Source organism: Oncorhynchus mykiss, chromosome 28 (assembly GCF_013265735.2).
Source record: "Oncorhynchus mykiss isolate Arlee chromosome 28, USDA_OmykA_1.1, whole genome shotgun sequence".
NCBI lineage: Eukaryota > Metazoa > Chordata > Actinopteri > Salmoniformes > Salmonidae > Oncorhynchus > Oncorhynchus mykiss.
The window spans coordinates 11,547,424-11,572,873 of NC_048592.1; the positions used below are offsets into that span (position 1 = coordinate 11,547,424).

General features: G+C 41.7%; 1 protein-coding gene across 4 annotated transcripts; it reads right to left on the minus strand.

The window, feature by feature from the left end:
* Window positions 1-9,167: 9,167 nt before the first annotated feature.
* Window positions 9,168-25,044, minus strand: LOC110508547 (phosphotriesterase-related protein). Of its 4 annotated transcripts, none has more exons than XM_021589126.2 (6): window positions 24,888-25,044; window positions 21,616-21,848; window positions 15,382-15,613; window positions 14,929-15,194; window positions 13,555-13,695; window positions 9,168-10,513 (listed from the first exon to the last, which is right to left on the minus strand). In XM_021589126.2, the coding sequence occupies exons 2-6, from the start codon at window positions 21,813-21,815 to the stop codon at window positions 10,303-10,305; spliced, it is 1,050 nt and encodes a 349-aa protein (XP_021444801.2). In that variant the 5' UTR covers window positions 21,816-21,848; window positions 24,888-25,044; the 3' UTR covers window positions 9,168-10,302. The 4 variants fall into 4 exon arrangements, with proteins under 4 accessions (XP_021444801.2, XP_021444803.2, XP_021444804.2 ...); XM_021589128.2 differs by lacking the exon at window positions 24,888-25,044 and adding an exon at window positions 20,458-21,252 and having other exon boundaries at window positions 21,616-21,757; XM_021589129.2 differs by lacking the exons at window positions 21,616-21,848; window positions 24,888-25,044 and adding an exon at window positions 18,145-18,776.
* Between the last annotated feature and the right edge of the window lie 406 nt (window positions 25,045-25,450).

Consider the following 25,450-nt stretch of genomic DNA (forward strand, 5'->3'; position numbering starts at 1 on the left):
AGACAATTACATTGATGGAAGCTACAATCTATCTGCAATATAGAAGCTGATCTACCCCCTAAACAAAATATTTGTGGGGTCAAAGTCACCATAAAACGGGGTCAGCAGAGGGACAGTCAACATCAGGCTGCACCATTTTGCCGGCTCTTGAACATAAGCCTAACTTGCAATTCTCATATTAATGATGACTTGCCGTGGCTCTGTCTCTGTTTCCCTGCCTCTCTACTACTACAGTTCTCTTGCATGCATCTTCAAGGTCACATGTGATGGATGATAGTGTAGTTTGCTAAGTGTGGCTACTTTCAGAGCTGGTACCCAACCCAAATGCAGCCACCACTCATGTTGAAATCAGAGGGTGTGGTGGAGCAATTGCTGAGCCTGATTTAATGCTCAGTAGTTGGGTTTGAATGTAATTGCAGACTTGAAGAGTGAAGGAGAGGGGAAGGCAACTTACTTCTGTGTGGTTTTCCTATAATTGTTGTGAATGTCTGATTTGCCACTTGTCTAGATCCCTGTAGCAAACTATTATAGGCTTCTATTATCCCCTTTTGCTTTCTACACCACTCCTTTTCCATCACACACTTCAATTATTTTTTTTGCATCTTATTGTTTTTCTGTCTTCTCTCTTTCCTCATCCCTCTCTCTCTCTCTTCTTTCCCACCGAACTCTGTTCAATCCCCAAACCCCACCTCTTTTCTCACCTCTCCCCCGGCACCGTTTTCACCTACACTCTCATACTCATCCATAAACCTCTGCCATCACATTTCAACATGCCAGAGTCTGTATTTTACGTAACACATGAAGGCCTATGCCTAATGAAAGGAGTAAGAAATATTAAGAGCGAGTGAAAGCAAGTGGAGTAGGAGATTGCTAGGATGTGATCTGGTTTCTCTGTGGCTCCAACAGCACCTCAGAACCTCTTGCAGCCAGGGTAATTAGTTATTCCCTTCCTGGCCTGATCGATCGGTGTCCCTGTGTTCCCCTGGCATGTTGACAATCTTCCATCTAATTTGCCACTAAGCTCCTCGCCACCGCTCAATTGCATTGGCAGAGATTGTGACATACTCCCCCCCTCCCCTGATGTCATCAGCAAGTGGAACATTGATTGGTGCTCCTTTAAGAATCCATCCTCTCTTTTTCATTTGGGGGATTTGTTTTTGTCTAGTATCTCTCTGTAATAATCCTTTGCAGTTTTCGCATGGCAGGTTCATTTTACTGTCTCAGGATGCCGAGCACTAAGTCCACGTAGCAGCAAATGTTTGATGTCAAAAACACATAAGCAACTACGAGCACCCCAAAAAAAATACATTCTGCGAAATATGAACTCAGATCACAGTCCTTTTGTGTTAGAGAGGTTTCTATTTCAGAACCCAGACCATTTTTTTTATTGGAATTGATTGAAGGTTCTAGAGGTGATGTAACCACTGATCAGCTACAAGACACACTCTGAGGGGTTGGTGGTGTGGTCACAGGGGGAGTACATACAATTTGACACATATCCATGTAAAGATTCTGCAGAAAGAGCTGATTGTGTGAAAAGCACCATGGTGGTTAGGCCTACATCCTTTGAACAATGTGGACAATCCAACAAACAGGACAGATTATTAATTGAAAAAATACTTATTTACTCTGACTCCTTTTAATTAATTAAATCATTGCACATCTCACTATTAATATCTTCACTATGATGAGGTTTTGATGTAAGGTGTCTCTTCTAATTTTCGTGCCAAATCATGTCCAAATAATCCTAAAGTGTCAGAAAAATGACTGTTTAACTCAATTAAGTTAATAATTGTAGATTTGGACATGATTTGGAAAATGCTAATTTAGATACCATTTATTTGCATTGGAGCGGGGCAGTTTCCCCCAAACACACTCACCTTAAATTTGACTGCTTTATTCCAAATGGATTATATAATCTTTAGGCTCCCCTAATGGTATATATATATGAAACGTTTACAGATCTAATTTACTTAGATTATGACTTAATATTAGATCAACTCTTTTGTTAGAGTGACTTAAAAAATATAGATGAGACAGATAAAATGTCTAGGACATCGGTTTAACGTCTCACCCCAAGACCGAATTTAATGTCTGAACAACTTCAATTAATGAGCTTATCTCTCTTCTGTCTTTTGGGTGATTGCGTTATCGTTCAGAGGTAGTTTATCCAGTTATTTTATCTTTCACTAACCAGGTTTCCAACCTTTTTAAGCAAGTAAAGTAGGCCTATGTCACGCCTCCACCTGCTCCCTCCCTCCAGAGCTCGAAGTTGCCATCTACTAACCGCCTGCTCCCCATCGTTAACCACACCTGGCCTTCATCACCACCCTGATTACACTCCCTCCATATAGCCCTCTGTAGCCTCAGTCATTGGGCAGTATTGTTCAGTACATGGCTCCTATTTTGTGTTTTCGTCATGTTTATTATTAAACTCCCCTTCTGCATCTGCTTCCCTGCGTATTCGTTACAGCCTACATGTCGGATATATATTTTTTTATGACAGGCCTGATGGAAACAGAACACTTCTCGGTAAACTTTCCAAACGACAACAAAACAAAATATGGTAGACAAGGTGGAATCTTTTTATGTGGGTAAAATTAATTATGCGAGAAACGTCGGCGGAAATGCTTTTATGCGCAAATATTGATATAATAACCATCAAATCGAAGTAAACTTGGGAGTCACGCGATGACATTTTGTGGTCCTCCCAGTACGACTCGCCAGGAAAGCATGCATTAATAGGCTGCAGCTGAAATAAGTGATGATGAACTTCACAGTGTGGTGAAAGTGTAAGGTGATATGTTTGAAGAGCCTTTCAAATGCATATCTAGGGTCTTATCCTGGTGACATGATCATTGATCCCTATATAATGCAACATTTTTCGTGAGAAAACCATCAGTAGAGTAGAAAATGCGATGGAAACCCATTTAACCTGGGTTTTTTTAAACATTTAACTGCAAAAGGTATTTTTATGTAAGCAACGTCCTCACGCACAGCCTTTTATCCTCAAGTCAATTTGAAGGAAACACAAAGCGCGATTTTATAATATTCGCATGAAAATCTGTCGCTAGTTGGATGGAAACCTAGCTAATGTGCATTTGATCTCCACCTATTTAGCAAAATAAATAAATATGTGTTTATTTATTTAGCCTTTTTTGCATGTTATTTTGGCATTAATACGTCAGTTTGCAAACAATGTAAAAAAATAAATATAATAATTGCTTTAATAAAGCCGTAAACAAACAGTATCTTTTTTGCTTTCTTGAGTAAGGCAGCTACAAAATGCAGGTGTTTCAGCCTAGCTCAGTGCTTTCACAAAGTTCTATCAACACATTGACTGTAGTACTCGCACTGGGAAAATACTTGACCACTGATATTCTCTGTTCCGGGATGCATACAAGGCCTTCCCCCGCCCTCCCTTCGGCAAATCAGATCACGACTCCATTTTGCTTCTCCCTTCATATAGACAGAAACTAAAACAGGAAGTACCCGTGTTAAGGTCCATTCAGCACAAGTCTGACCATTCGGAATACATGCTTCAAGATTGCTTTGATCACACGGACTGGGATATGTTCCGGGTTGCCTCGGATAATAACATTGATGTATACACGGACATGGTGACTGAGTTTATAAGGAAGTGTATAGGGGATGTTGTTCCCACTGTGACTATTAAAACCTACCCAAAACAGAAACCGTGGATAGATGGCAGCATTTGTGCTAAACTGAAAGCGTGAAGCACCGCATTTAACCTTGGCAAGGTGACTGGGAATATGGTTGAATACAAACAGTGTAGTTATTCCCTCTGTAAGGCAATCAAACAGGCAAAACGTCAGTACAGAGACAAAGTGGAGTCGCAATTCAACGGCTCAGACACAAGACATATCTGACAGGGTCCACAGACAATCACAGATTACAAAGGGAACACCAGCCACGTCAGGGACACCGATGTCTTGCTCCCGGACAAGCTAAACACCTTCTTTGCCCACTTTGAGGATAACACATTGTTCCTGTACCCAAGAAATCAAAGGTAACTGAACTAAATGACTACCAACCAATAGCACTCACTTCTGTTGTCATGAAGTGCTTTGAGAGGCTAGTTAAGGATCATATCACCTCTACCTTACCTGACACCCTAGACCCACTTCAAAATACTTACCGCCCCAATAGATCCACAGACGATGCAATCGCCATTGAACTGACACAAGTAATTTTTCCAACAATTGTTTACAGACAGATTATTTCACTTATAATTCACTGTATCACAATTCCAGTGGGTCAGAAGTTAACATACACTAAATTGACTGTGCCTTTAAACAGCTTGGAAAATTCCAGAAAATGGTGTAATGGCTTTAGAAGATTCTGATAGGCTAATTGACATCATTTGAGTCAATTGGAGGTGTACCTGTGGATGTATTTCAAGGCCTACCTTCAAGCTCAGTGCCTCTTTCCTTGACATCATGGGAAAATCAAAAGAAATCAGCCAAGACCTCCGAAAAAAATTGTAGACCTCCACAAGTCTGGTTCATCCTTGGGAGCAATTTCCATATGCCTGAAGGTACCACATTCATCTGTACAAACAATAGTACGCAAGAATAAACACCATGGGACCAAGCAGCCGTCCTACCACTCAGGAAGGAGACGCTTTCTGTATCCTAGAGATGAACATACTTTGGTTTGAAAAGTGCAAATCAATCCTAGAACAACAGCAAAGGACTCTGTGAATATGCTGGAGGAAACAGGTACAAATGTATCTATATCCACAGTAAAACGCGTCCTATATCGACATAACCTGAATGGCCGCTCAGCAAGGAAGAAGCCACTGCTCCAAAACTGCCGTAAAAAAGCCAGACTACAATCCCAGAAAAACAGCAAAGGACCTTGTGAAGATGCTGGAGGAAACAGGTACAAATGTATCTATATCCACAGTAAAACGCGTCCTATATCGACATAACCTGAATGGCCGCTCAGCAAGGAAGAAGCCACTGCTCCAAAACTGCCATAAAAAAGCCAGACTACGGTTTGCAACTGCACATGGGGACAAAGATCGTACATTTTGGAGAAATGTCCTCTGGTCTGATGAAACAAAAATATAATTGTTTGGCCACAATGACCATTGTTATGTTTGGAGGAAAAATGGGGGAGTCTTGCAAGCCAAAGAACACCATCCCAACCATGAAGCATGGGGTTGGCAGCATCATGTTATGGGAGTGCTTTGCTGCAAGAGTGCACTTCACAAAATAGATGGCTTCATGAGGCAGGAAAATGATGTGGATATATTGAAGCAATCTCAAGACATCAGTCAGGAAGTTAAAGCTTGGTCACAAATGAGTTTTCCAAATGGACAATGACCCCAAGCATACTTCCAAAGTTGTGTCAAAATGCCTTAAGGACAACAAAGTTAAGGTATTGGAGTGGCCATCACAAAGCCCTGACCTCAATCCTATAGAACATTTATGGGCAGAACTGAAAAAGTGTGTGCGAGCAAGGAGGCTTACAAACCTGACTCAGTTACACCAGCTCTGTCAGGAGGAATGGGACAAAATTCACCCAACTTATTGTGGGAAGCTTGTGGAAGGCTACCCAAAATGTTTGACCCAAGTTAAACAATTTAACGACAATGCTACCAAATACTAATTGAGTGTATGTAAACTTCTGACCCACTGGGAATGTGATGAAAGAAATAAAAGCGGAAATAAATAATTGATTAAATGTCAGGAATGGTAAAAAACTGAGTTTAAATGTATTTTACAATTACATCTCCTGTCGGGATGTATCACCGCCTGGTATAGAAACTGCACCACCAGCAACCGCAGGGCTCTCCAGAAGGTGGTGCGGTCTGCCCAACGCATCACCGGGCACACACTGCCTGCCCTCCAAGACACCTATAGCACCCGATGTCACAGCAAGGCCAAAAATATCATAAAGGACATCAACCACCCGAGCCACGGCCTGTTCACCCCGCTATCATCCAGGAGATGTCAGTACAGAAGTATCAAATCTTGGACGGAGAGACTGAAAAACAGCTTCTATCTCAAGCCCATCAGACTGTTAAATAGCCATCACTAGCCGGCTACCACCCGGTTACTCAACCCTGCACATGGAATCACTGGTCACTTTAATAATGTTTACATACTGCTTTACTAATTTCATATGTATATACTGTATTCTATTCTACTGTGTTTTAGTCAATGCCACTCCGACATTGCTTGTCCTAATATATATTTCTTAATTTCATTATTTTACTTTTAGATTTGTGTGTATTGTTGTGAATTGTTAGACATTACTGTACTGTTGGAGCTAGGAACACAAACATTTCGCTACACCTGCAATAACATCTGCTAAACATGTGCATGTGACAAATAACATTTGAAAATATGGAGCGTAGGGGTTGTTAATGTTCTCTAGTTGCACCGTGATTGGCTCACTGTTCCGTCACCCATGGGAACACATAACTACATCATAACTGCAAAATCTACTGGTAGAGCTCGAAAATTCAAGCCTCTTGGGTGCTGCCATAGAGTTACATTAGAAGGGCCCATCCAAGAAGGCTCAAGGTCATTGGATACAGATAAAATGTCAAATCACGTTATATCTACTGTAGCTTTGACTGGACTGATCGTATCAACATCATACTTTCAACATTTTTGCAAGCAAGAAAGCAGTCATAATCATGAATCAAGTCCACAATCTACTGCCAAATCCTTTTCCATCCTTGTCATATGAAATGAGAAATGAGAAATGATCTAAAACATATCGGTGCTCATCGGCCATTGGACATAAACATTACAAAATAAGTTGGAAATCGCAAATTGAACAATGAGTGGTTTGGAAGGAATCCATGGCTAACTGCAAGCATTGTAAAGCAATCACTAGCCTGCTATGCCATGGAGTGGATGTGTGGTCCAAAGTCTGGGTTTAAGGGTCTCTTTTCCAAGCTTAAAAGGATAAACATTAATTGGGCCATAAAAGGTTGAATATTGGCCATGCTGTCAATCCAGAATGACTTCTGCTGCGTTCAAAACAACTAGAAACTCGTAACTGGGAAATCTTAGACTTCAGTGAGTTCAAGACAACTGGGAAAATACGTTTTGAACGGTCATCCAACTCAGAATTCAAAGTCGGGAACTCGCGCCTCTTTCTAGAGCTCTGACCTGCAGATCACTGATGTCATAATTCGAGTTCCGAGTTCCCAGTTATCTTGAAAGCACCATAAATTCTGAGAATGCCAGACTTTGATGACAAAGTTTGATGACAAAATTTGCCCACATGGAAGGATCGCCGTGCCACCTTCCTATTCAAGTGAGCACAGCACCATGGTCCAAAAATGTATTGTATGCTGTTCCATAAATTATGTAATATTCCAGGGAGATATGTATACTGTAGCTAAGAAAGTAATACGAAGTGTATGTTGTGTAGTAAGTTGTTGTGCCCATGTGTCTCATCCTAAATATTTGTTCCCTTTCACACTCATAACTTAGCCTACTGTTCTGACTTGATGGTGCACATGTAGCCTATAATATAATCATCCAATATTGTAATAGCTTTCATTGTCTGCTTATTTGCCCCCTTTATTTATCCTACAGTTCTGACTTGGTGTATAGGGAGAATACTGTAAGAACAGCCCATGTTCTGAATTCTCTCGCTGTACACCTCAAAAGTGCTGAACTACTGACGTCCGTCCTAGCTCACTCATTGTCTTAATCAAAATGACAGATTGCCTCTTATTCGCTTGTCGTCCCCTTATGTCATAGTTAGTACATCTCAATTGTCAGTAGAAACCACAAGTCAGCCATATCAGCTATGTTTTTTTTAAGGCAGTAAATGAGGCTGAATGAACTGTTTCACTGCCAGACAAGGCTCCTCTGACAGCCAGGTGGTAAGGATTCACTCCATGGTGCTTAAAAGAAAGCTCTGCTGTTGGGACAGCTTTCTGTAGGCCCTAAACCGTTTCTGGGCACCATTTGTCACCTTTATATTGCAACTAATGTCTGTTTAGTGTTGTGGATTTGCTGGCATGCATCCCCAAAAAATGTGGGAGTTTGCCCCACCAAGATTTACATGCTAAAATCGCCACTGCTAATGTGTATGGGGAAACATGCCCTACAACCAACTCCCACCTAATGCTCTCCCTCTGTGGCTTTATTGATTTTTTCCAGTGATTAATTGGACACAGGGGGAGCTGAGGTGTGACCAGGTACCAAGAAAACGTACTGCCCATGTCCTCTGTGGCCATCCAGAAACGCCATTCTACAAACAGCATGCCTCTGTTAGTGGATGTTCAAATATGAAATTGCAAAAAATCTCTCTCTCTCCTTTTGATGGAAGAGATCACATAACATATGAATTGGATTACTTTACCCTCAACATGCATCTAATATCAGAGCTATCACCATCTCTCCCTGCTCCCCTCTTCTCTCCAAACACTCACAGCGATTCCCTGTGACCATTTTGAAGATATTGTAGCACGGTTCATCGCGCTCTAGCGACTCCATGTGGCGGGCAGGGTGCCTGCAGGCCGACTCGGTTGTCAGTTGAACAGTGTTTCCTCCGACACATTGGTGCAGCTGGCTTCTGGGTTAAGCTGGCGGGTGTTAAGAAGCACGGTTTGGCGGGTCAGAAGTGAACCTTTGAATTAACATTCAAATGGACATTTAGTTTTGTGCATAAAATCTCCAAATTATGCAATATCCAATACAGAAACTTGGACACGTGGAAACAAGGAAGGTGATGAGTGAACGTTTCATCTGTATAAACCAATATTAATGCAGGTTAAACAGGAATGGTGTTAATGCTTCATTGCTGTCCATGGCTTTTGACATTGGGTCAACTAATCAATTCATTTCAATTGGTCTTGTAACACATCTCAGTTCATGTTAGTCTATAGAATAGGAAATAATACTCAGAGGTGATTAAAACGATACTGTATGAAGTAATGTTTGGTGTGTTTCTGTCTGCATCTCACTGCAGTGTTGATCTATTACTAATGCTTTATAAGACTACCGCATTAAGTGTAAAAGAGCTATCATTCATTATATACAGTCCAATTCAACCTTTTCCCAGAAAATGAATTAAGTGCTACTCCACTAAGATTAATTAGGTCTACAACCAGTATTTGAAATGGAAACGATACATTATATGGAAGAAAAACATGCCACTAGAGAAAATAAATCAAAACCAATTTTAATGACTTTGGTACATTATTATCATGTATCATGTAAAAAAAATCAACTGGTCAGTTCTAATTTTAGCAGAGTATTAAAAATGGTAAGAAAATATTCCTGGGTCACATTTTCCTCTGAATGGCAGACTACCATGATGTTCGATTTGGTGATGTATCAGGGGGGGAAAACACTCCTACTCCCTAACTTTTAAAATCCTATCACACACTGTCCTAAAGTGACACAATGGTTATGTATTGTCTGCTGTGATGTCGATGCTCATGTGGTGAAGTCCCTCTGTGATGCCACCTGTTCTCAGAAGGGAAGACCATGTCCTTCAGGATGACCTACCAGCCCCCTCCCATAGGAACCCATTGGGTGACATCACAACCTACCAGCCAACCAGATCCCCTCCTATAGCCACCCAGTCACAGTGTGACATCACGAAAACACATCTAACAAGCATACTAATAAAGAAAACTTTTGGTACCCCAATATCTTTTAGCAATAAAAAAATAAAGAATCTTTGTTAAACGTCATTACTACAAACAAAGCTCCTATGGCTTTCACTAAAACTAGTCAGAACGAAAAGCACCATATTTATGAGTAGAGCACCAAGTGCAGACAATGTACAGTCCATGTCCTTGAGTTTGTTTGGGGCAGAAACTGTCGCTTTGTCTTGTTAAATGACATTTGGTTTCTGTGTATAATAATGGCACCACATTTAGATTTAGTCTACGACTTATTTTCTAGCTGGATGGTTTAATTTATTTGCTTACAGTATTAATAATTAATTACAAACATGAATTGAAGCTTTGATTCAGTCATGGCAAGTAATTGTGTGACAAATATATTTGATTTAACGTTACTCCTCACTCAGCTATCAGAATGTTGTTAGTGTTCAATCCAAGGTTTTTTTTACCTTGTTTACCTCTCAATAGAACACTTTGATTCAGTAAATCACAGACAAGTAGCAAGAATAAAAAATGTCAACTTCTGACATCAATTGCATTTGGTAATTTGCAAGTAATAAAACATTTCTAAACACTTTTTTTTTTTTAACTGTGAGTTCAGTAGCTGTTGAAAAGGATAAAGGCCTATGGAGCAGCCTTTATCTTCTGGGTGATCTGATTCTGATCCTTCATTTGAATGTGAGCCAGCGTTTGGGGTTGTCTATGAGGATCTTGTCCACCTGGGTCTGGTTGATCCCTCTCCTCAGCATCTTGGGCACGATGTTCTTCAGTATGTGTGAGTAGCCGTGCCCTCCGTACTTGGTGAGACGGTTCTTGGTGTGGATGTCGTGGGCAATGACAATGTTGTCCTCATATCCCTCCTGGACCAGGAACGCCAAGCTAGAGAGGGTGGGAGACACACACGCACACACACACACGTCTAACGGCTGCTGTTTTACGTGTTCCTAACCAACTGTGCTATTTTATGAGATTTTTTGCATTGTTTGTAACTTATTTTGCATATAACGTTGCTGCTACTGTCTCTTATGACCGAAAATAACTTTTGGACATCAGAACAGCGATTACTCACCTCGAACTGGACAAAGATGTTTTTCTTTAATGAGTCTGACATGAAAGATATACTGCTTTCTCAGGAACGGGCCCAAATCACTGTCATTTGAGTGAAGAAAAGACGGCGAAAAAGGGGGGCAAAGGTCGGGCTGCCGTCTGAGAATTCGTAGGCGAGTGAGTAAACCTCCACTGCCATCCATTCTATTGGCCAATGTGCAATCATTGGAAAACAAAATGGATGAAATACGATCAAGACTATCCTACCAACGGAACATTAAAAACTGTAATATCTTATGTTTAATCGAGTCGCGGCTGAACGGCTACACGGATAATATGGAGCTGGCGGGATTTTCCCTGCATCGGCAGGACAGAAAAGCTGCGTCTGGTAAGACGAGGGGCAGGGGTATGTGTCATATTTTGTCAATAACATCTGGTGGGTGATGTCTAATATTAAAGATGTTTCGAGGTATAACTCGCCTGAGTTAGAGTACCTCATGATAAACTGTAGACCACACTATCTACCAACAGAGTTCTCATTTATATTATTCATAGTCGTCTATTTACCACCACAAACCGATGCTGGCACAGCAGGATAAGGCAATAAGCAAACAAGAAAATGCTCATCAGGAAGCGGCGCTCCTAGAGGCCGGGGACTTTAATGCAGGCAAACTTAAATCCGTTTTACCTCATTTCCACCAGCATGTGCAACCAGAGGAAAAAAAAACAACAACCTCTGGACCACCTTTACTTCACACAGAGACGCATACAAAGCTCTCCCTGGCCCTCCATCTGGTAAAGTGACCATAATTCTATCCTCCTGATTCCTTCTTACAAGCAAAAACTAAAGCAGGAAGTACCAGTGACTTGATCAATATGGAAGTGGTCAGATGATGCGGATGCTACACTACAGGACTGTTCTGGTAGCACAGACTGGAAAATGTTCCGGGTTTAATCCAATGGCATTGAGGAGTATACCATCAATAAGTGCATCGACGACATCGTCCCCACAGTGACAGTACATATCCCAACCAGAAGCCATGGATTACAGGCAACATCTGCATCGAGCTAAAGGCTAGAGCTGCCACTTGCAAGGAGTGGGACACTAATCCAGATGCTTACAAGAAATCCAGCTATGCCCTAAAACAGGCAAAACGTCAATGCAGGATTAAAATGTAATCCTACTATACCGGCTCTGACACTCGTAGGATGTGACAGGACTTGTAAACTATTACAGACTACAAAAGGGAAACCCAGCCGCGAGCTGCCCAGTAGCACTCACGTCGGTAGCCATGAAGTGCTTTGAAATGGATCACATCAATAGCATCATCCCAGATACCCTAGACCCACTCCAATTCGCATACCGCACCAACAAATCCACAGATGACGCAACCTCAATCGCACTCCACACTGTTCTTTGCCATCTGGACAAAAGGAACACCTATTTGAGAATGCTGTTAATTGACTACAGCTCAACGTTCAACACCATAGTGCCATCAAAGCTCATCACTAAGCTAAGGACCCTGGGACTAAACACCTCCCTCTGCAACTGGATCCTGGACTTCCTGACTGGCCACCCCCAGGTGGTAAGAGTAGGCAACACCACATCTGCCACGCTCATCCGCAACACTGGGGCACCTCAGGGGTGAGTGCTTAGTCTCATCCTGTACTCCCTGTTCACCCACGACCGCGTAGCCAAACACAACTCCAACGCCATCATTAAGTTTGCAGACGACACAACAGTGGTAGGCCTGATTACCGACAATGATGAAACAGCCTATAGGGAGGAGGTCAGAGACCTGGCCGTGTGGTGCCAGGACAACAACCTCTCCCTCAATGTGTGCAAGACAAAGGAGATGATTGTGGACTACAGGAAAAGGCGGTCTGAACAGGCCCCCATTAACATCAAAAGGGCTGTAGTGTAGCGGGTTGAGAGTTTCAAGTTCCTTGGTGTTCACATCACCATAGAACTATCATGAAGAGGGCACGACACCGTTTCCCCCTCAGGAGACTGAAAAGATTTGGCAATGGTCCCCAGATCCTCAAAAATGTCTACAGCTGCACCATCGAGAGCATCCTGACCGGTTGCATCACCGCCTGGTATGGCAACTGCTCAGCATCTGACCGTAAGGCACTACAGAGGGTAGTGCGAACGGCCCAGTACATCACTGGGGCCAAGCTTCCTGCCATACAGGACCTATTTACTAGGCGGTGTCAGAGGAAAGTAAAATAATTTGTCAAAGACTTCAGTCACCTAAGTCATAGACTGTTCTCTCTGCTACCACACGGCAAGCAGTACCAGAGCGCCAAGTCTAGGTCCAGCTTCTACCCCCATGCCATAAGACTGATGAACAATTAATCAAATGGCATCCCTGACTATTTAGATTGCGCGCCCCGCGCCCCCCCCCAGTTTGATTTTACACTGCTGCTACTCGCTGTTTACTATCTATGCATAGTCACTTGACCCCTACCTATATGTACAAATTACCTCGACTAACCTGTACCCCCGGAAAATTGACTCGGTACTGGTACCCTGTGTATATGGCCGGGTTATTGTTATTTTATTGTGTTACTTTTTATAATTATTTAAACTTTAGTTTATTTGGTAAATATTGTCTTAACTCTTTCTTGAACTGCATTGTTGGTTAAGGGCTTGTAAGTAAGCATTTCACGGTAAGGTCTACACCTGTTGTATTCGGTGCATGTGACAAATAAAGTTTGATTTGATGCACGCACACACATCAAAAGAGATCCATGGGTGTTATTTAACTTTTTAGGTTTAGTAAAGTATCGTGAAATAGATACAGACAACCAAATTGACCTAGTTTAGCTGCAGTTGTCTAGTAGGTAGTTCGGTAGCAAAGAGCACTCACGCCTTGACTCTTTGGCTGTCACTGGGCATGTCCACCTCCAGGTTATAGACATAGTTCAGCATCTCTGTTCCAAACAGGTCGTATTCCAGGTAACTCCCCATCTTTGCAAACTCCAGCAGCTCTCCATTGTCAAATATGGTCCTGTGTTAGGAAAACAAACCATGAATAATTTAGTCACTCATCACTGAAGCGATCTTTGAGGCATCAGCAGATTAAAAATCTCCACAATACGCCTTCACATTCCTGAACAATTACAGTGTATTCCGAAAGTATTCAGACCCCTTCACCTTTTCCACATTTTGTTAAATCTAATCTACACACAATACCCCAAAATGACGAAGGAAAACAGGTTTAGAAATGTTCACAAATGTATAAAAAAATAGAAACAGAAATACCTTAGAACTATTGAGACACTTTGCTATGAGACTTGACATTTAACTCGGGTGCATCTTGTTTCCATTGATCATCCTTGAGATGTTTCTACAACTTCATTAGTGTCCACCTGTGGTAAATTAAATTGATTGGACATGATTTGGAAAGACACACACATCTATATAAGATCCCACAGTTGACAGTGCATGTCAGAGCAAAAACCAAGCCGTGAGATCCAAGGAATTGTCCATAGAGCTCCGAGACAGGATTGTGTCGAGGCACAGGTTTGGGGAAGGGTACCAAAAACATTTCTGTAGCATTGAAGCTCCCCAGGAATACAGTGCCTCCATCATTCTTAAATGGAATACGTTTGGAACCACCAAGACTCTCCATAGAGGTAGCCTCCCAGCCAAACTGAGCAATCGGGGGAGAGGGGCCTTGGTCAGGGAGGTGACCAAGAACCCGATGGTCACTGTGACAGAGCTCCTGAGTTTGTCTGTGGAGATGGGAGAACCTTCCAAAAGGACACTCCACCAATCAGGCCTTTATGGTAGAGTGGCCAGACGGAAGTCACACCCTAAGCACACAGCCAAGACAACGCAGGAGTGGCTTCGGGACAAGAGCTTGAGAGGATCTGCAGAGAAGAATGGGAGAAACTCTCCAAATACAGGTGTGCCAAGTTGTAGCGTACTAACCAAGAAGTTTTGAGGCTGTAATCGCTGCCAAAGGTGCTTCAACAAAGAACTGAGTAAAGAATCTCAATACTTATGAAAATGTGGTACTTTTGTGTTGTTGCTTATAATGTAACAAAATGTGGAAAAAGTCAATAGGTCTGAATACTTTCCGAATGCACTGTAGAAGCTTGCTTTATAAGTATAATTGTTCATACTGTATTATAAACCCATGTAGGCCTCTGACCTTTTCCTGACTGTGTGACTGACCAGGAAAAAAAAGTCCTGCCACACCTCCATTCCACTCTGGGCCCTGAATGAAAGCTCTCACCTATCCAGGTGTGACATAACGGTCTTGCTGATGTCACCTCCAGCTTCTTGCAGGAGACGCACTATCTCAGCCGGTGCACCAGGGTTCCGTCCTGGGTGGATGATGACTGGGCAGCCCAGCTCGGTCTGAGCGTGTGCAGTGGCCTGCAGCACTTTCTTCTCACTGTCCGTGATTGGCCAGCTGCAGCCGATCTCTCCAATCACACCGCAGCGGATCTCGGTCCCATCCGCCCCGTGGAGAATCTCACTGATGATGATGTCTGTGAGCTGGAGAGAGAAGTCGAGTGTTAGTCAGGGTAAGTAGTGGCAGACAATGGACACAAACTGGCCATAGCTCCCTCAGGTGGGAGACAGCTGACCAAAGCCACTAGGATACATTTGACCGAGAGGGTCGCTTCTACAAATGGGCCAGTATACCATCACACAGACACAAACTACCATAAACCTCCCCCACCTTCTCCACGGTCATCTTCCTGGTGGCCTCAGAGTGGGTGGCGTCCACATAGTACCCCGCCCCTCCTATGATGTGGACGCCCGTATCCTTGGCCAGCTGTTTGAGGCAGGGCAGATCCCGGGCGATACCCTGGGTAGTGTTTTCTACGATGGTACCCCCTCCTGCCTTTCGGTACTCATGCAGCTCTTCCCGCACAGCATTGGTCTCCTGCAGCAGCAGCAGGTTTTCATGGCTGAAGAAGATTGTTACAGGGACACAGAGATTTGTCTATTGGCTTCAGCCTGAACACGTTCTAGACTGCCTGCTGTACAGGTTCTAGATTACCTGCTGTAAAGGTGCTAGATTACCTGCTGTAAAGGTGCTAGACTACCTGCTGTAAAGGTGCTAGACTACCTGCTGTATGGTTCTAGAAATCTGCCTGCTGTACGGGCTATATAGACTACTTGCTGTTAGGGTGCTAGACCACACTGAGCGTACAAAACATTAAAAAACACCTGCTCCTTCCACGACAGACTGACCAGGTGAATCCAGGTAAAAGCTCTGATCCCTTATCTATGTCACTTGTTAAATCCACTTCAATCAGTGTAGATGAAGGGGAGGAGAAAGGTTCCAGAAGGATTTTTAAACCCTGAGACATGGATTGTGTATGTGTGCCATTCAGAGGGTGAATGGACAAGAGAAAAGACTTAAGTACCCTTGAACAGGTATGATAGTAAGTGCCAAGCGCACCGGTTTGTGTCAAGAACTGCAATGCTGCCCGGTTTTTCACGCTCAACAGTTTCCTGTGTATATCAAATAAAATTGTATTGGTCACATACACATGGTTAGCAGATGTTATTGCTAGTGTAGCGAAATGCTTGTGCTTCTAGTTCCGACAATGCCGCAATATCTAACAAGTAATCTAACAATTCCACAACCAATACCTAATACACACAAATCTAAGTAAAAGGAATGGAAGAAGAATATATAAATGTAAATGCACTACTGTTCAAAAGTTTGGGGTCACTTAGAAATGTCCTTGTTTTTGAAAGAAAAGCACATTGTGTCCATTAAAATAACATCAAATTGATCAGAAATATAGTGTAGACATTGTTAATGTTGTAAATGACTATTGTAGCTGGAAACCCGCAAAACACCAGTCTCAATGTCAACAATGAAGAGGCGACTCTAGGATGTTGGCCTTCTAGGCAGAGTTGCAAAGAAAAAGCCATATCTCAGACAGGCCAATAAAAAGAAAAGATTACGATGGGCAAAAGAACACAGACACTGGACAGGGAAACTCTGCCGAGAAGGCCAACATCCTGGAGTCGCCTCTTCACTGTTGACGTTGAGACAAGTGTTTTTCTAGTAATATTTAATGAAGCTGCCAGTTGAGGACTTGTGAGGCATCTGCTTCTCAAACTAGAAACGCTAATGTACTTGTCCTCATGCTCAGTTGTGCACGGGGCCTCCCACTCCTCTCTCTATTCTGATTAGAGCCAGTTTGCGCTGTTCTGTGAAGGAAGTAGTACACAGCGTTGTACAAGATCTTCAGTTTCTTGCATGGAATAGCCTTCATTTATCAGAACAAAAATAGACTGACAAGTTTCAGAAGAAAGTTATTTGTTTCTGCTATTTTGAGCCTGTAATGGAAACCACAAAGGCTGATGATCCAGATACTAGTCTAAAGAAGGCCAGTTTTATTGCTTCTTTTAATCACGACAACAGTTTTCAGCTGCGTTAACATAATTGCAAAAGGGATTTCTAATGATCATTTAGCCTTTTAAAATTATAAACTTGGATTAGCTAGGAGTGATGGTTGCTGATAATGGGCCTCTGTACGCCTATGTAAATATTCCATTAAAGGTCAGCCATTTCCAGCTACAATAGTCATTTACAACATTAACAATGTCTACACTGTATTTCTGATCAAGTTGATGTTCTTTTAAATGGACAAAATGACCTTTTCTTTCAAAAACAAGGACATTTCTAAGTGACCCCAAACTTTTGAACGGTTAGTGTATTTCCTCCTTATATTGTACAATCTGTGTGTCGCTTCTTTGGCCTGGGCTATTGTTGCTTTTTTAAAATTCAAGACCAGATTGATCTCAGTTTGTCAGTCAGAGTAGCCACTCATTTTGGTAATTTGTGTGGTATTATAAAAGCTATAAAAAAAAAATTAAAAAAATAAGTACCTATGATTTCTTAATCCAGCCCTGCTCAAAGGTATGCTTTCAGTTTTCAGAATTAGAAGTGTGTGTGCTGGGGATGAAAATGAAGAGATCTTTTTTTCTATCTGCCCCATGTGGGATTAGGGCGGCAGGGGGAGGCAGGTAGTGGTTAGAGCGTTGGGCCCATAACCAAAAGGATGCTAGATCGAATCCCCGAGCTGACAAGGTAAAAACCTGTCGTTCTGCCCCTGAACAAGGCAGTTAACCCACTGTTCCTAGGCTGTCATTGTAAATAAGAATTTGTTCTTAACTGACTTGCCTAGTTAACTTTTATTTAAAAAAAAAAAAAAAATTACTCACAACCATTGAACTATGAGCCATGTTGTCATGACCACCATTGTCATCTATTTCTTGTTAAGATTATGTAGCTGCAAATATAAAACGTATAATCCTCAGCCTACATTTTTTCTATTTCGTAAAAGCACATAATGTCTATGAAATGTTGAATTTGGTCATATAAGGAAATGTGCCTTACTGCCTTTCGAATTTTGTGAAACTTAAATTGTCTATTCAAGAAAGCATCATGCAAAATGTATTGGCACACTATACTTACCAAGACCATTGCCAAATAAGGCATGCTGTCGCCTACTTTTATAGTAAGGCTTGAGGTGGTACCACCCAGCACATCTAGAAGGGAGTGTATTTCATACCGAACCCCTCCCTTGAGATGACGTAGAGGCACCTTGCACCTTCTCAAGGTGCCTACACATCATGATGTCAATGGTAGAGTTGAACCGCTAGGGGCAAAAAGAGCTAGATTTATTACTGAAAGACCCAAATCTATCACTTTTGTAACGAACAGTCAAAATGAAGACCAGAATTGACTTGTTTCACTATAACTAAGACATCTGGTTTTCGATTGTTATTTTTTTTCTTCATAAAAGTTACTCTTTAAAAAAGTGCGATTTTGAGATCGAAAACCTGAAAAACTGATGAACGGAAACCTGGAAAAACTCAACGGAGAAAACAGAATTTGGGGAAAAACAGAATCGGGCAAAAATAAAACAGATTTTATAGAGCCCTATGACTGAAGTAATTTTCTTTCTAAATGAGAAGATGAGATGTTTCTGAACACTTTAAATTAATCCTGATAATGCCATGGTTAAGAAAAATCATGAATAAATCTAAATCAAATCAAACTTTATTTGCCACATGCGCTGAATACAACAAGAGTATGCTTACTTACAAACCATTGACCAACAGTGCAGTTCAAGAAGAAGACAATATTTACCAAGTAGGCTATATACAGAAGAGGACTAAGTACACACCCCTGAGGGGCCCCAGTGTTAAGGATCAACGTGGCAGACCTATTGTTGCCTACTCTTACCACCTGGGGGCGGAACGTCAGGAAGTCCAGGATCTAGTTGCAGAAAGAGGTGTTTAGTCCCAGAGTCCTTAGCTTAGTGATGAGCTTCATGGGCACTATGGTGTTGAACGCTGAGCTGTAGTCAATTAACAGCATTCTCAAATAGGTGTTCCTTTTGTCCAGGTGAGAAAGGGAAGTGTGGAACGCGATTGAGATTGCGTCATCTGTGGATCTGTTGGGGCGGTATGCAAATTGGAGTGGGTCTAGGGTGTCCGGGAGGATGCTGTTGATGTGAGCCATGACCAGCCTATCAAAGCACTTCATGACTACCGACGTGATTGCCACGGGGCGGTAACCATTTAGGCAGGTTACCTTCGCTTGGGCACAGGGACTATGGTGGTCTGCTTGAAACAGGTAGATATTACAGAGGTTGAAAATGTCAGTGAAAACATGACAGTTGGTCCGTGCATGCTTTGAGTACACATCCTGGTTATACGTCTGGCCCAGCGGCTTTGTGAATGTTGACCTGTTTAAAGGTTTTGTTCACATCGGCTACCAAGAGCGTTATCACACATTTATGCAGAACAGCTGGTGCTCTCATGCATGCTTCAGTGTTGCTTGCCTCGAAGCGAGCATAAAATGGCATTTAGCTCATCTGGTAGGCTCGCATCACTGGGCAGCTCGTGTCTGGGTTTCCCTTTGCAGTCCATAATAGTTTTCAAGCCCTGCCACATCCGACGAGCGTCAGAGCCGGTGTAGTAGGATTCAATCTTAATCCTGTATTGACGCTTTGCTTGTTTGATGGTTCGTCGGAGGGCATAGCGGGATTTCTTAAATGCGTTTAGTATCCAGCTCCTTGAAAGCGGCAGCTCTAGCATTTAGCTCGATGCGGATGTTGCCTGTAATCCATGGCTTCTGGTTGGGACATGTATATACAATCACTGTGGGGACTACGTCATAGATGCACTTATTGATGAAGCCAACGACTGAGGTGGTGTATTCCTCAATGACATTGGATGAATCCCGGAACATATTCCAGTCTGTGCTAGCAAAACAGTCCTGTAGCGTAACATCCTCGTAATCATATAAGTTTTTCCTTGTAAGCTGGAATCAGGAGGATATAATTATGGTCAGATTTGCCAAATGGCAGGCAGGGAGAGCTGTGTATGCATCTCTGTGTGTGGAGTAAAGTTGGTGTAGGATTTATTTTCCCTGGTTGCACATGATATGCTGGTAAAAATTTGGTAAAACTGATTTAAGTTGGCCTGCAGTAAAGTCCGCGGCCACTAGGAGCGCCACTTCTGGGTGAGCATTTTCTTCTTTGCTTATGGCCTTATAGAGTTGGTTGAGAGCGGTCTTAGCGCCAGCTTCATTTTGTGATGGTAAATAAACGGCTACGAATAATACAGATGAGAACTCTCTTAGATAGATAATGTGGTCTGAAGCTTATCATAAGGTACTCTACCTCAGGTGAGCAATACCTCGAGACTTCTTTAATATTAGACATTGCGCACCAGCTGTTATTGACAAAAAGACACACACCCCCACCCCTCGTCTTACCTGAGGTAGCGTCTCTGTTCTGCCAGTGCATGGAAAATCCCGCTAGCTCTATTTTGTCCGTATCTTCGTTCAGCCACGTCTTGGTGAAACATAAGATGTTACAGTTTTTTATGTTCCGTTGGTAGGATAATCTTAATAGTAGGTCATCAATTTCATTTTCTAATGATTGCACGTTAGCAAGAAGAATGGAAGGCATTTGGAGTTTACTCGCCCGCCTTTGGATTCTCAGAAGGATCTGCGTCCCCTCTTCACGCAAAAGGCGTGGATCTGGGCCTGTACCAGTGAAAGCAGGATATCCTTCTCGTCGGACTTGTTAAAGGAAATAGTTTCTTCCAGTCCGCGGTGAGTAATCTCTTTTCCGATATCCAGAAGTTATTTTCGGTCGTAAGAGACAGTAGCAGCAACATTATGTACACAAATAAGTAAAAAAACAAGTTACACAAAACACAAAAAAATAAAATAGCACAATTGGTTGGGAGAATGTAAAACGTCAGCCGTGTTCTTCGGCACCATCTTTTACAAATCATGAATAATGAGTAAGATGTCGTTCAGAGGCTACAACAAAACATGCTAACCTTTCACCATTATCAATAACAGGCAAGGTTAGCATTTTGAGGGGTGGTATAATCTTTGTGCCTCTGTAACCTTCTCACTCATCATTAATCACTCATCATTCATGACTATCCATAATCATGATAGCATCCACATGAATGTAGAAGTGTTCAGAAACATCTCTCCTTACTTACAATAGAAGTGACTCCCAAATGGCAGAAGTCATTAGTCATCATTCAGTTCCTATTGGGCAAAACATAATCCAAAACACAACCATAACAAACCGCAAATGCATCCAACAAGTTTGTAGATGTAGTCATTGTGTGCAAGGAATATGGGACCAAATACTAAACTTGACTACATTTTTAAACTAAGTAAATTTGTCCAAATAATGATGACTTCTTCAAATGGGGAGACTAGAAATTAAAGGACTTCATGCATCTAAACAGTAAAACAGATATGTATGAAAATACCCTCAAATAAAAGCTGACATTATGTACTTTCGCCTAATATAAAACATTCTATCTCAAATCTAAAATGCTGGAGTATAGACCCAAATTAAATAAAAATGTGCACTGTCGAAAATACATATGGAGGGGAGTTTACCTGCTGTAAGGGTTCTGCTTCAGCCAGAATAGATTATTCATCTGGATGGGGGCCTGGGCAACAGTCTCGTCCCCCGGGGCCGGAGAGAAGTAGCAGCACTCAAAGGTCATGGTCAGGTGCTCATGGGTCATGGTTCTACCCAGCTGGTCGGGTTCTATCGGACCCAACACCGTCTGGACCTTACCGCTCAGTGCTGACATAGTGAAATGGTTGGGTCTCTGGGGGTTTTAATCCTGCAGAATATAATATTTTATAATTACTACATTACACATAACTTATTAGTTATGAGCTATTGCAGTACTGGAAAAACATTCCTAAGTAAAAAAGATGGTAGTCAGAGTGCAGTATAACTGCATTATGCTGCAAATACTGCATCCAGAATAACAGTTTTTTTTTACTGCAGTAATTTTGCAGAGTAACTGCAGTTATTCTGAAATGACCGTGTCCAAAATACCACAGTCGACTGCAGCTACTACACTTCTACAGCAGTTTCAAAACGGCAATCTTTTTTTTAAAGGGAAAACTATTTGGTTGATGGATAGTTCCATGGATTACTGGATTGATTAAGACCAGCAGCAAAACACAGAGATAGAAAGCAACTGGACACACTTCTTTCACATGAATAGATATGACTAGACAGGTGCCCACTCAAGCAGGGTTGCCATGTTTGTTGTTTTCCGGTAAAATTGGGCTACTTTGAAAACGATGTCGCGGGTGAAAATGTATTGTTCGTGGGTTTCAGGTTTTTGGCCAAATTCTAAATTGCACCGCGGCAGCCATGGCATTTCTCTCTCTTTTTAAAAAAAAATCTATATTTCACTGTGACCTGCTGTTGCTGACTATCAGGCAGTGAGCAGGCTGTTACTGAGTGAGGAGGGGAAGAGCCGGAGGGGTGTGTGCGTTAAGGGGATTGGTTGTTAGAGCTGTGCAGTCACTGAGACAGAGCAGTATGCGCGTACATCGTGACAACTTTTTACCAGTTGTTGGTAGGCTATTTAGATTGGCCATTACGAAGACATCTATTTCATATTCATATTTCATATTAACGCGCTAAAACTGACATAGCGTCGACAAAGCATTGGAAAACTAGAGCTCCTTAGATAAATTCGTTCAGAGGTGGTTTAAAGTAAACTGCATTTAATGTCGACTTTTCCTTTGGGAAAGCGAAGGTTTTTACGCATGCTCAGTTCTAGGGTCTGGAGCACTGAGCGAGTGGATATTTGAAATGGTAGTTACGGAACTCCCTCGGGTGAAACTTACATTAAACTGTGTAGAATGATACATTTGCATCTGTTGGCTATCCGTGTATATGCCATTGTAGGCTACTGTAGCCTACCATTTGATACAATAAACATGTTGAAATGAAGATATCACTGGAGTCAATGCAAATCAATGTGCCACTTATGTAGCCTACCTGGAGCTGGCAAACATACTTAATAAATAGCCTATAACTTCAGTTTGCTGTTGTAGCCTTGTGTATCTATGCAATTAGTAATGGCCATGTTTAGTTAAATAAATTGGAAGTGATCAATTGTGATCATGGTCACCGCTCTGTCCTTAATGTATCATCCTCCACATTTAATGTCAGTTTCATTGTGGACTTCGGCATGTTGGCCTATCAGGGCCTATAAGGCTACCTGCATCTAGCTCAGCAAACCATGGCAAAGTTGAATTGCAATTATAAACCCAGATTTTAGTCAGTAGCCTACCTTAATTGAAATGACAAGTACATCTTGCAAATAGGATATTTTTTATTTAACCTTTATTTAACTAGGCAAGTCAGTTAAGAACAAATTCTTATTTACAATGACGGCCTACCAAAAGGCAAAAGACCTCCTACGGGGACAGGTGATTAAAAATAAATTCAATCAAAATATAGGACAAAACACACATCATGACAAGAGAGACAACATTACATAAAACAAGACCTAAGACAACATAGCATGGCAGCAACACATGACAACACAGCATTGTAGCAGCACAAAACAGGGTACAAACATTATTGGGCACAGACAACAGCACAAAGGGAAAGAAGGTAGAGACAACACATCACACAAAACAGCCACAACTGTCAGTAAGAGTGTCCATGATTGAGTCATGGAATGAAGAGATTGAGATAAAACTGTCCAGTTTGAGAGTTTGTTGCAGCTTGTTCTAGTCGCTAGCTGCAGCAAACTGAAAAGACGAGCGACCCAGGGATGTGTATGCTTTGGGGACCTTTAACAGTACGGGTGTTTTATGTGGAGGATGAGGGGGAGCGAGGCCTAAGAGGGTTTTTATAATGGTTTGTTGTCTTAACATCTGGCACATAATAACAGCACCTTTTGACAGAAAATAGCCCAAAATGGATTTTTTGAAGTTCGTCCAAGTGTTTCTTGACCAGAGGTTTCGAGATCCTCTGTCCAACTTAGATCATTCAAACTCTCCTATCATATTTATCTATAGTTATGCACATGCGCAAACAGGATTTATTAATAATTATAAACTGGGTGGTTTGAGCCCTGAATGCTGATTGGTTGAAAGCCGTGGTATATCAGACCGTGTAGCACGGGAATGACAAAAAATGTCCTAAGAACAACTCTTAGCTGTGGTAAATTGGCCATATACCACACCTCCTTGGGTTCATATTGCTTAATCATAGCAGTCAAAACAAGTTAAATCAACATCCATTGATGGAAAATTACCTGGCAAGTTTAATAAGGGTGATTTATATTATCTTGCGACATTCTTAAACTCGCAATAATTATTATTTTGATGGAAAACCAAATGTTGCTTCTTAGCCTGTCGTTAAATGACGTCGATATGTGTTCTTAATTCGCTCAATAACATTATGGAAAAAGGGTTTATTGGATAAATCTGGCAACTCTCTTCCCGTGAAAAAAATATTGGGCTAGTTTTCACACCTGGCGGGCGGATTTTAGCTAGACCTGGCAAACCTGCACTGAAGAGCCCTTTAGACCTATGGTTGTATACGAGAGGTCAAGTGCCCCCATTTTAACTCACATGACCTGCTAGCTATATAATAAATATCATTTAATTGTTCCCAGTGTTATTTTCTCACAAAAATAATGCATTCTTGCACCGTTAGTTTTAGATTTTGTATCACACTTGTGATCTCGAATCATTTAACATGCAATCAACTGGATGTAGTAACTGAGCCTAGCAAATACAGCGGGCTGAAGCATGCAACTGCGATTTCTGCAAATGCAACAGCTTTTCATTTCATTAGTGAAAAATATACATTCATTGTTCATGAAAAAATGATATACGACCTGGAAATCTTGCTTGATTCAGTAGTCCAAACGATCTTCTTAATTAACTTGCAAACAAGAGGAAGACCCAGGAAGCAACAAGTTGTGCGATTAGGCAATCCTAACTATCGCGAGAATTTGACTGATACAAAGTATGCTACTGTAGCCCGCCGGAATGTATCGAGGCCATTGGTGACAGTATAATGGCTGTGTTCGGAGCGAACTGAGAATGGATCGACAACATTGTAGTAATGCCACAATACTAACTAACATAATTGACAGAGTGAAAAGAAGGAAGCCTGTACAGAATAACAAATATTCAAAAACATGCATCCTATTTGCAACAAGGCAAAATAGTAATACGGCAAAAACTGTGTCAAAGCAATTCACTTTTTGTCCTGAATACAAAGTGTTATGTGTTTTATTAGATTTGCCCTAAACATTACTAAGTCCCACGTTCCATATTTTCAAGAATAATGGAGTTTGCATCATGTTATGGGTATGCTTGTAATCGTTAAGGACTGGGGAGTTTTCAGTTTTTCAGGATTTAAAAAAAGGAACAGAATGGAGCTAAGCACAGGAAA

Bases quoted from the DNA above. Each gene is read 5' to 3' on its own strand.
- LOC110508547 (XM_021589126.2), bottom strand. From the start codon at position 21,815: ATGTCAGCACTGAGCGGTAAGGTCCAGACGGTGTTGGGTCCGATAGAA. The intron at 15,614-21,615 runs GTAAACTCCCCT...AATCTTCTTCAG, and splicing joins AAGCAGAACCCTTACAGCAG to CCATGAAAACCTGCTGCTGC. The intron at 13,696-14,928 runs GTGAGAGCTTTC...TTCCTAACACAG, and splicing joins GTTATGTCACACCTGGATAG to GACCATATTTGACAATGGAG.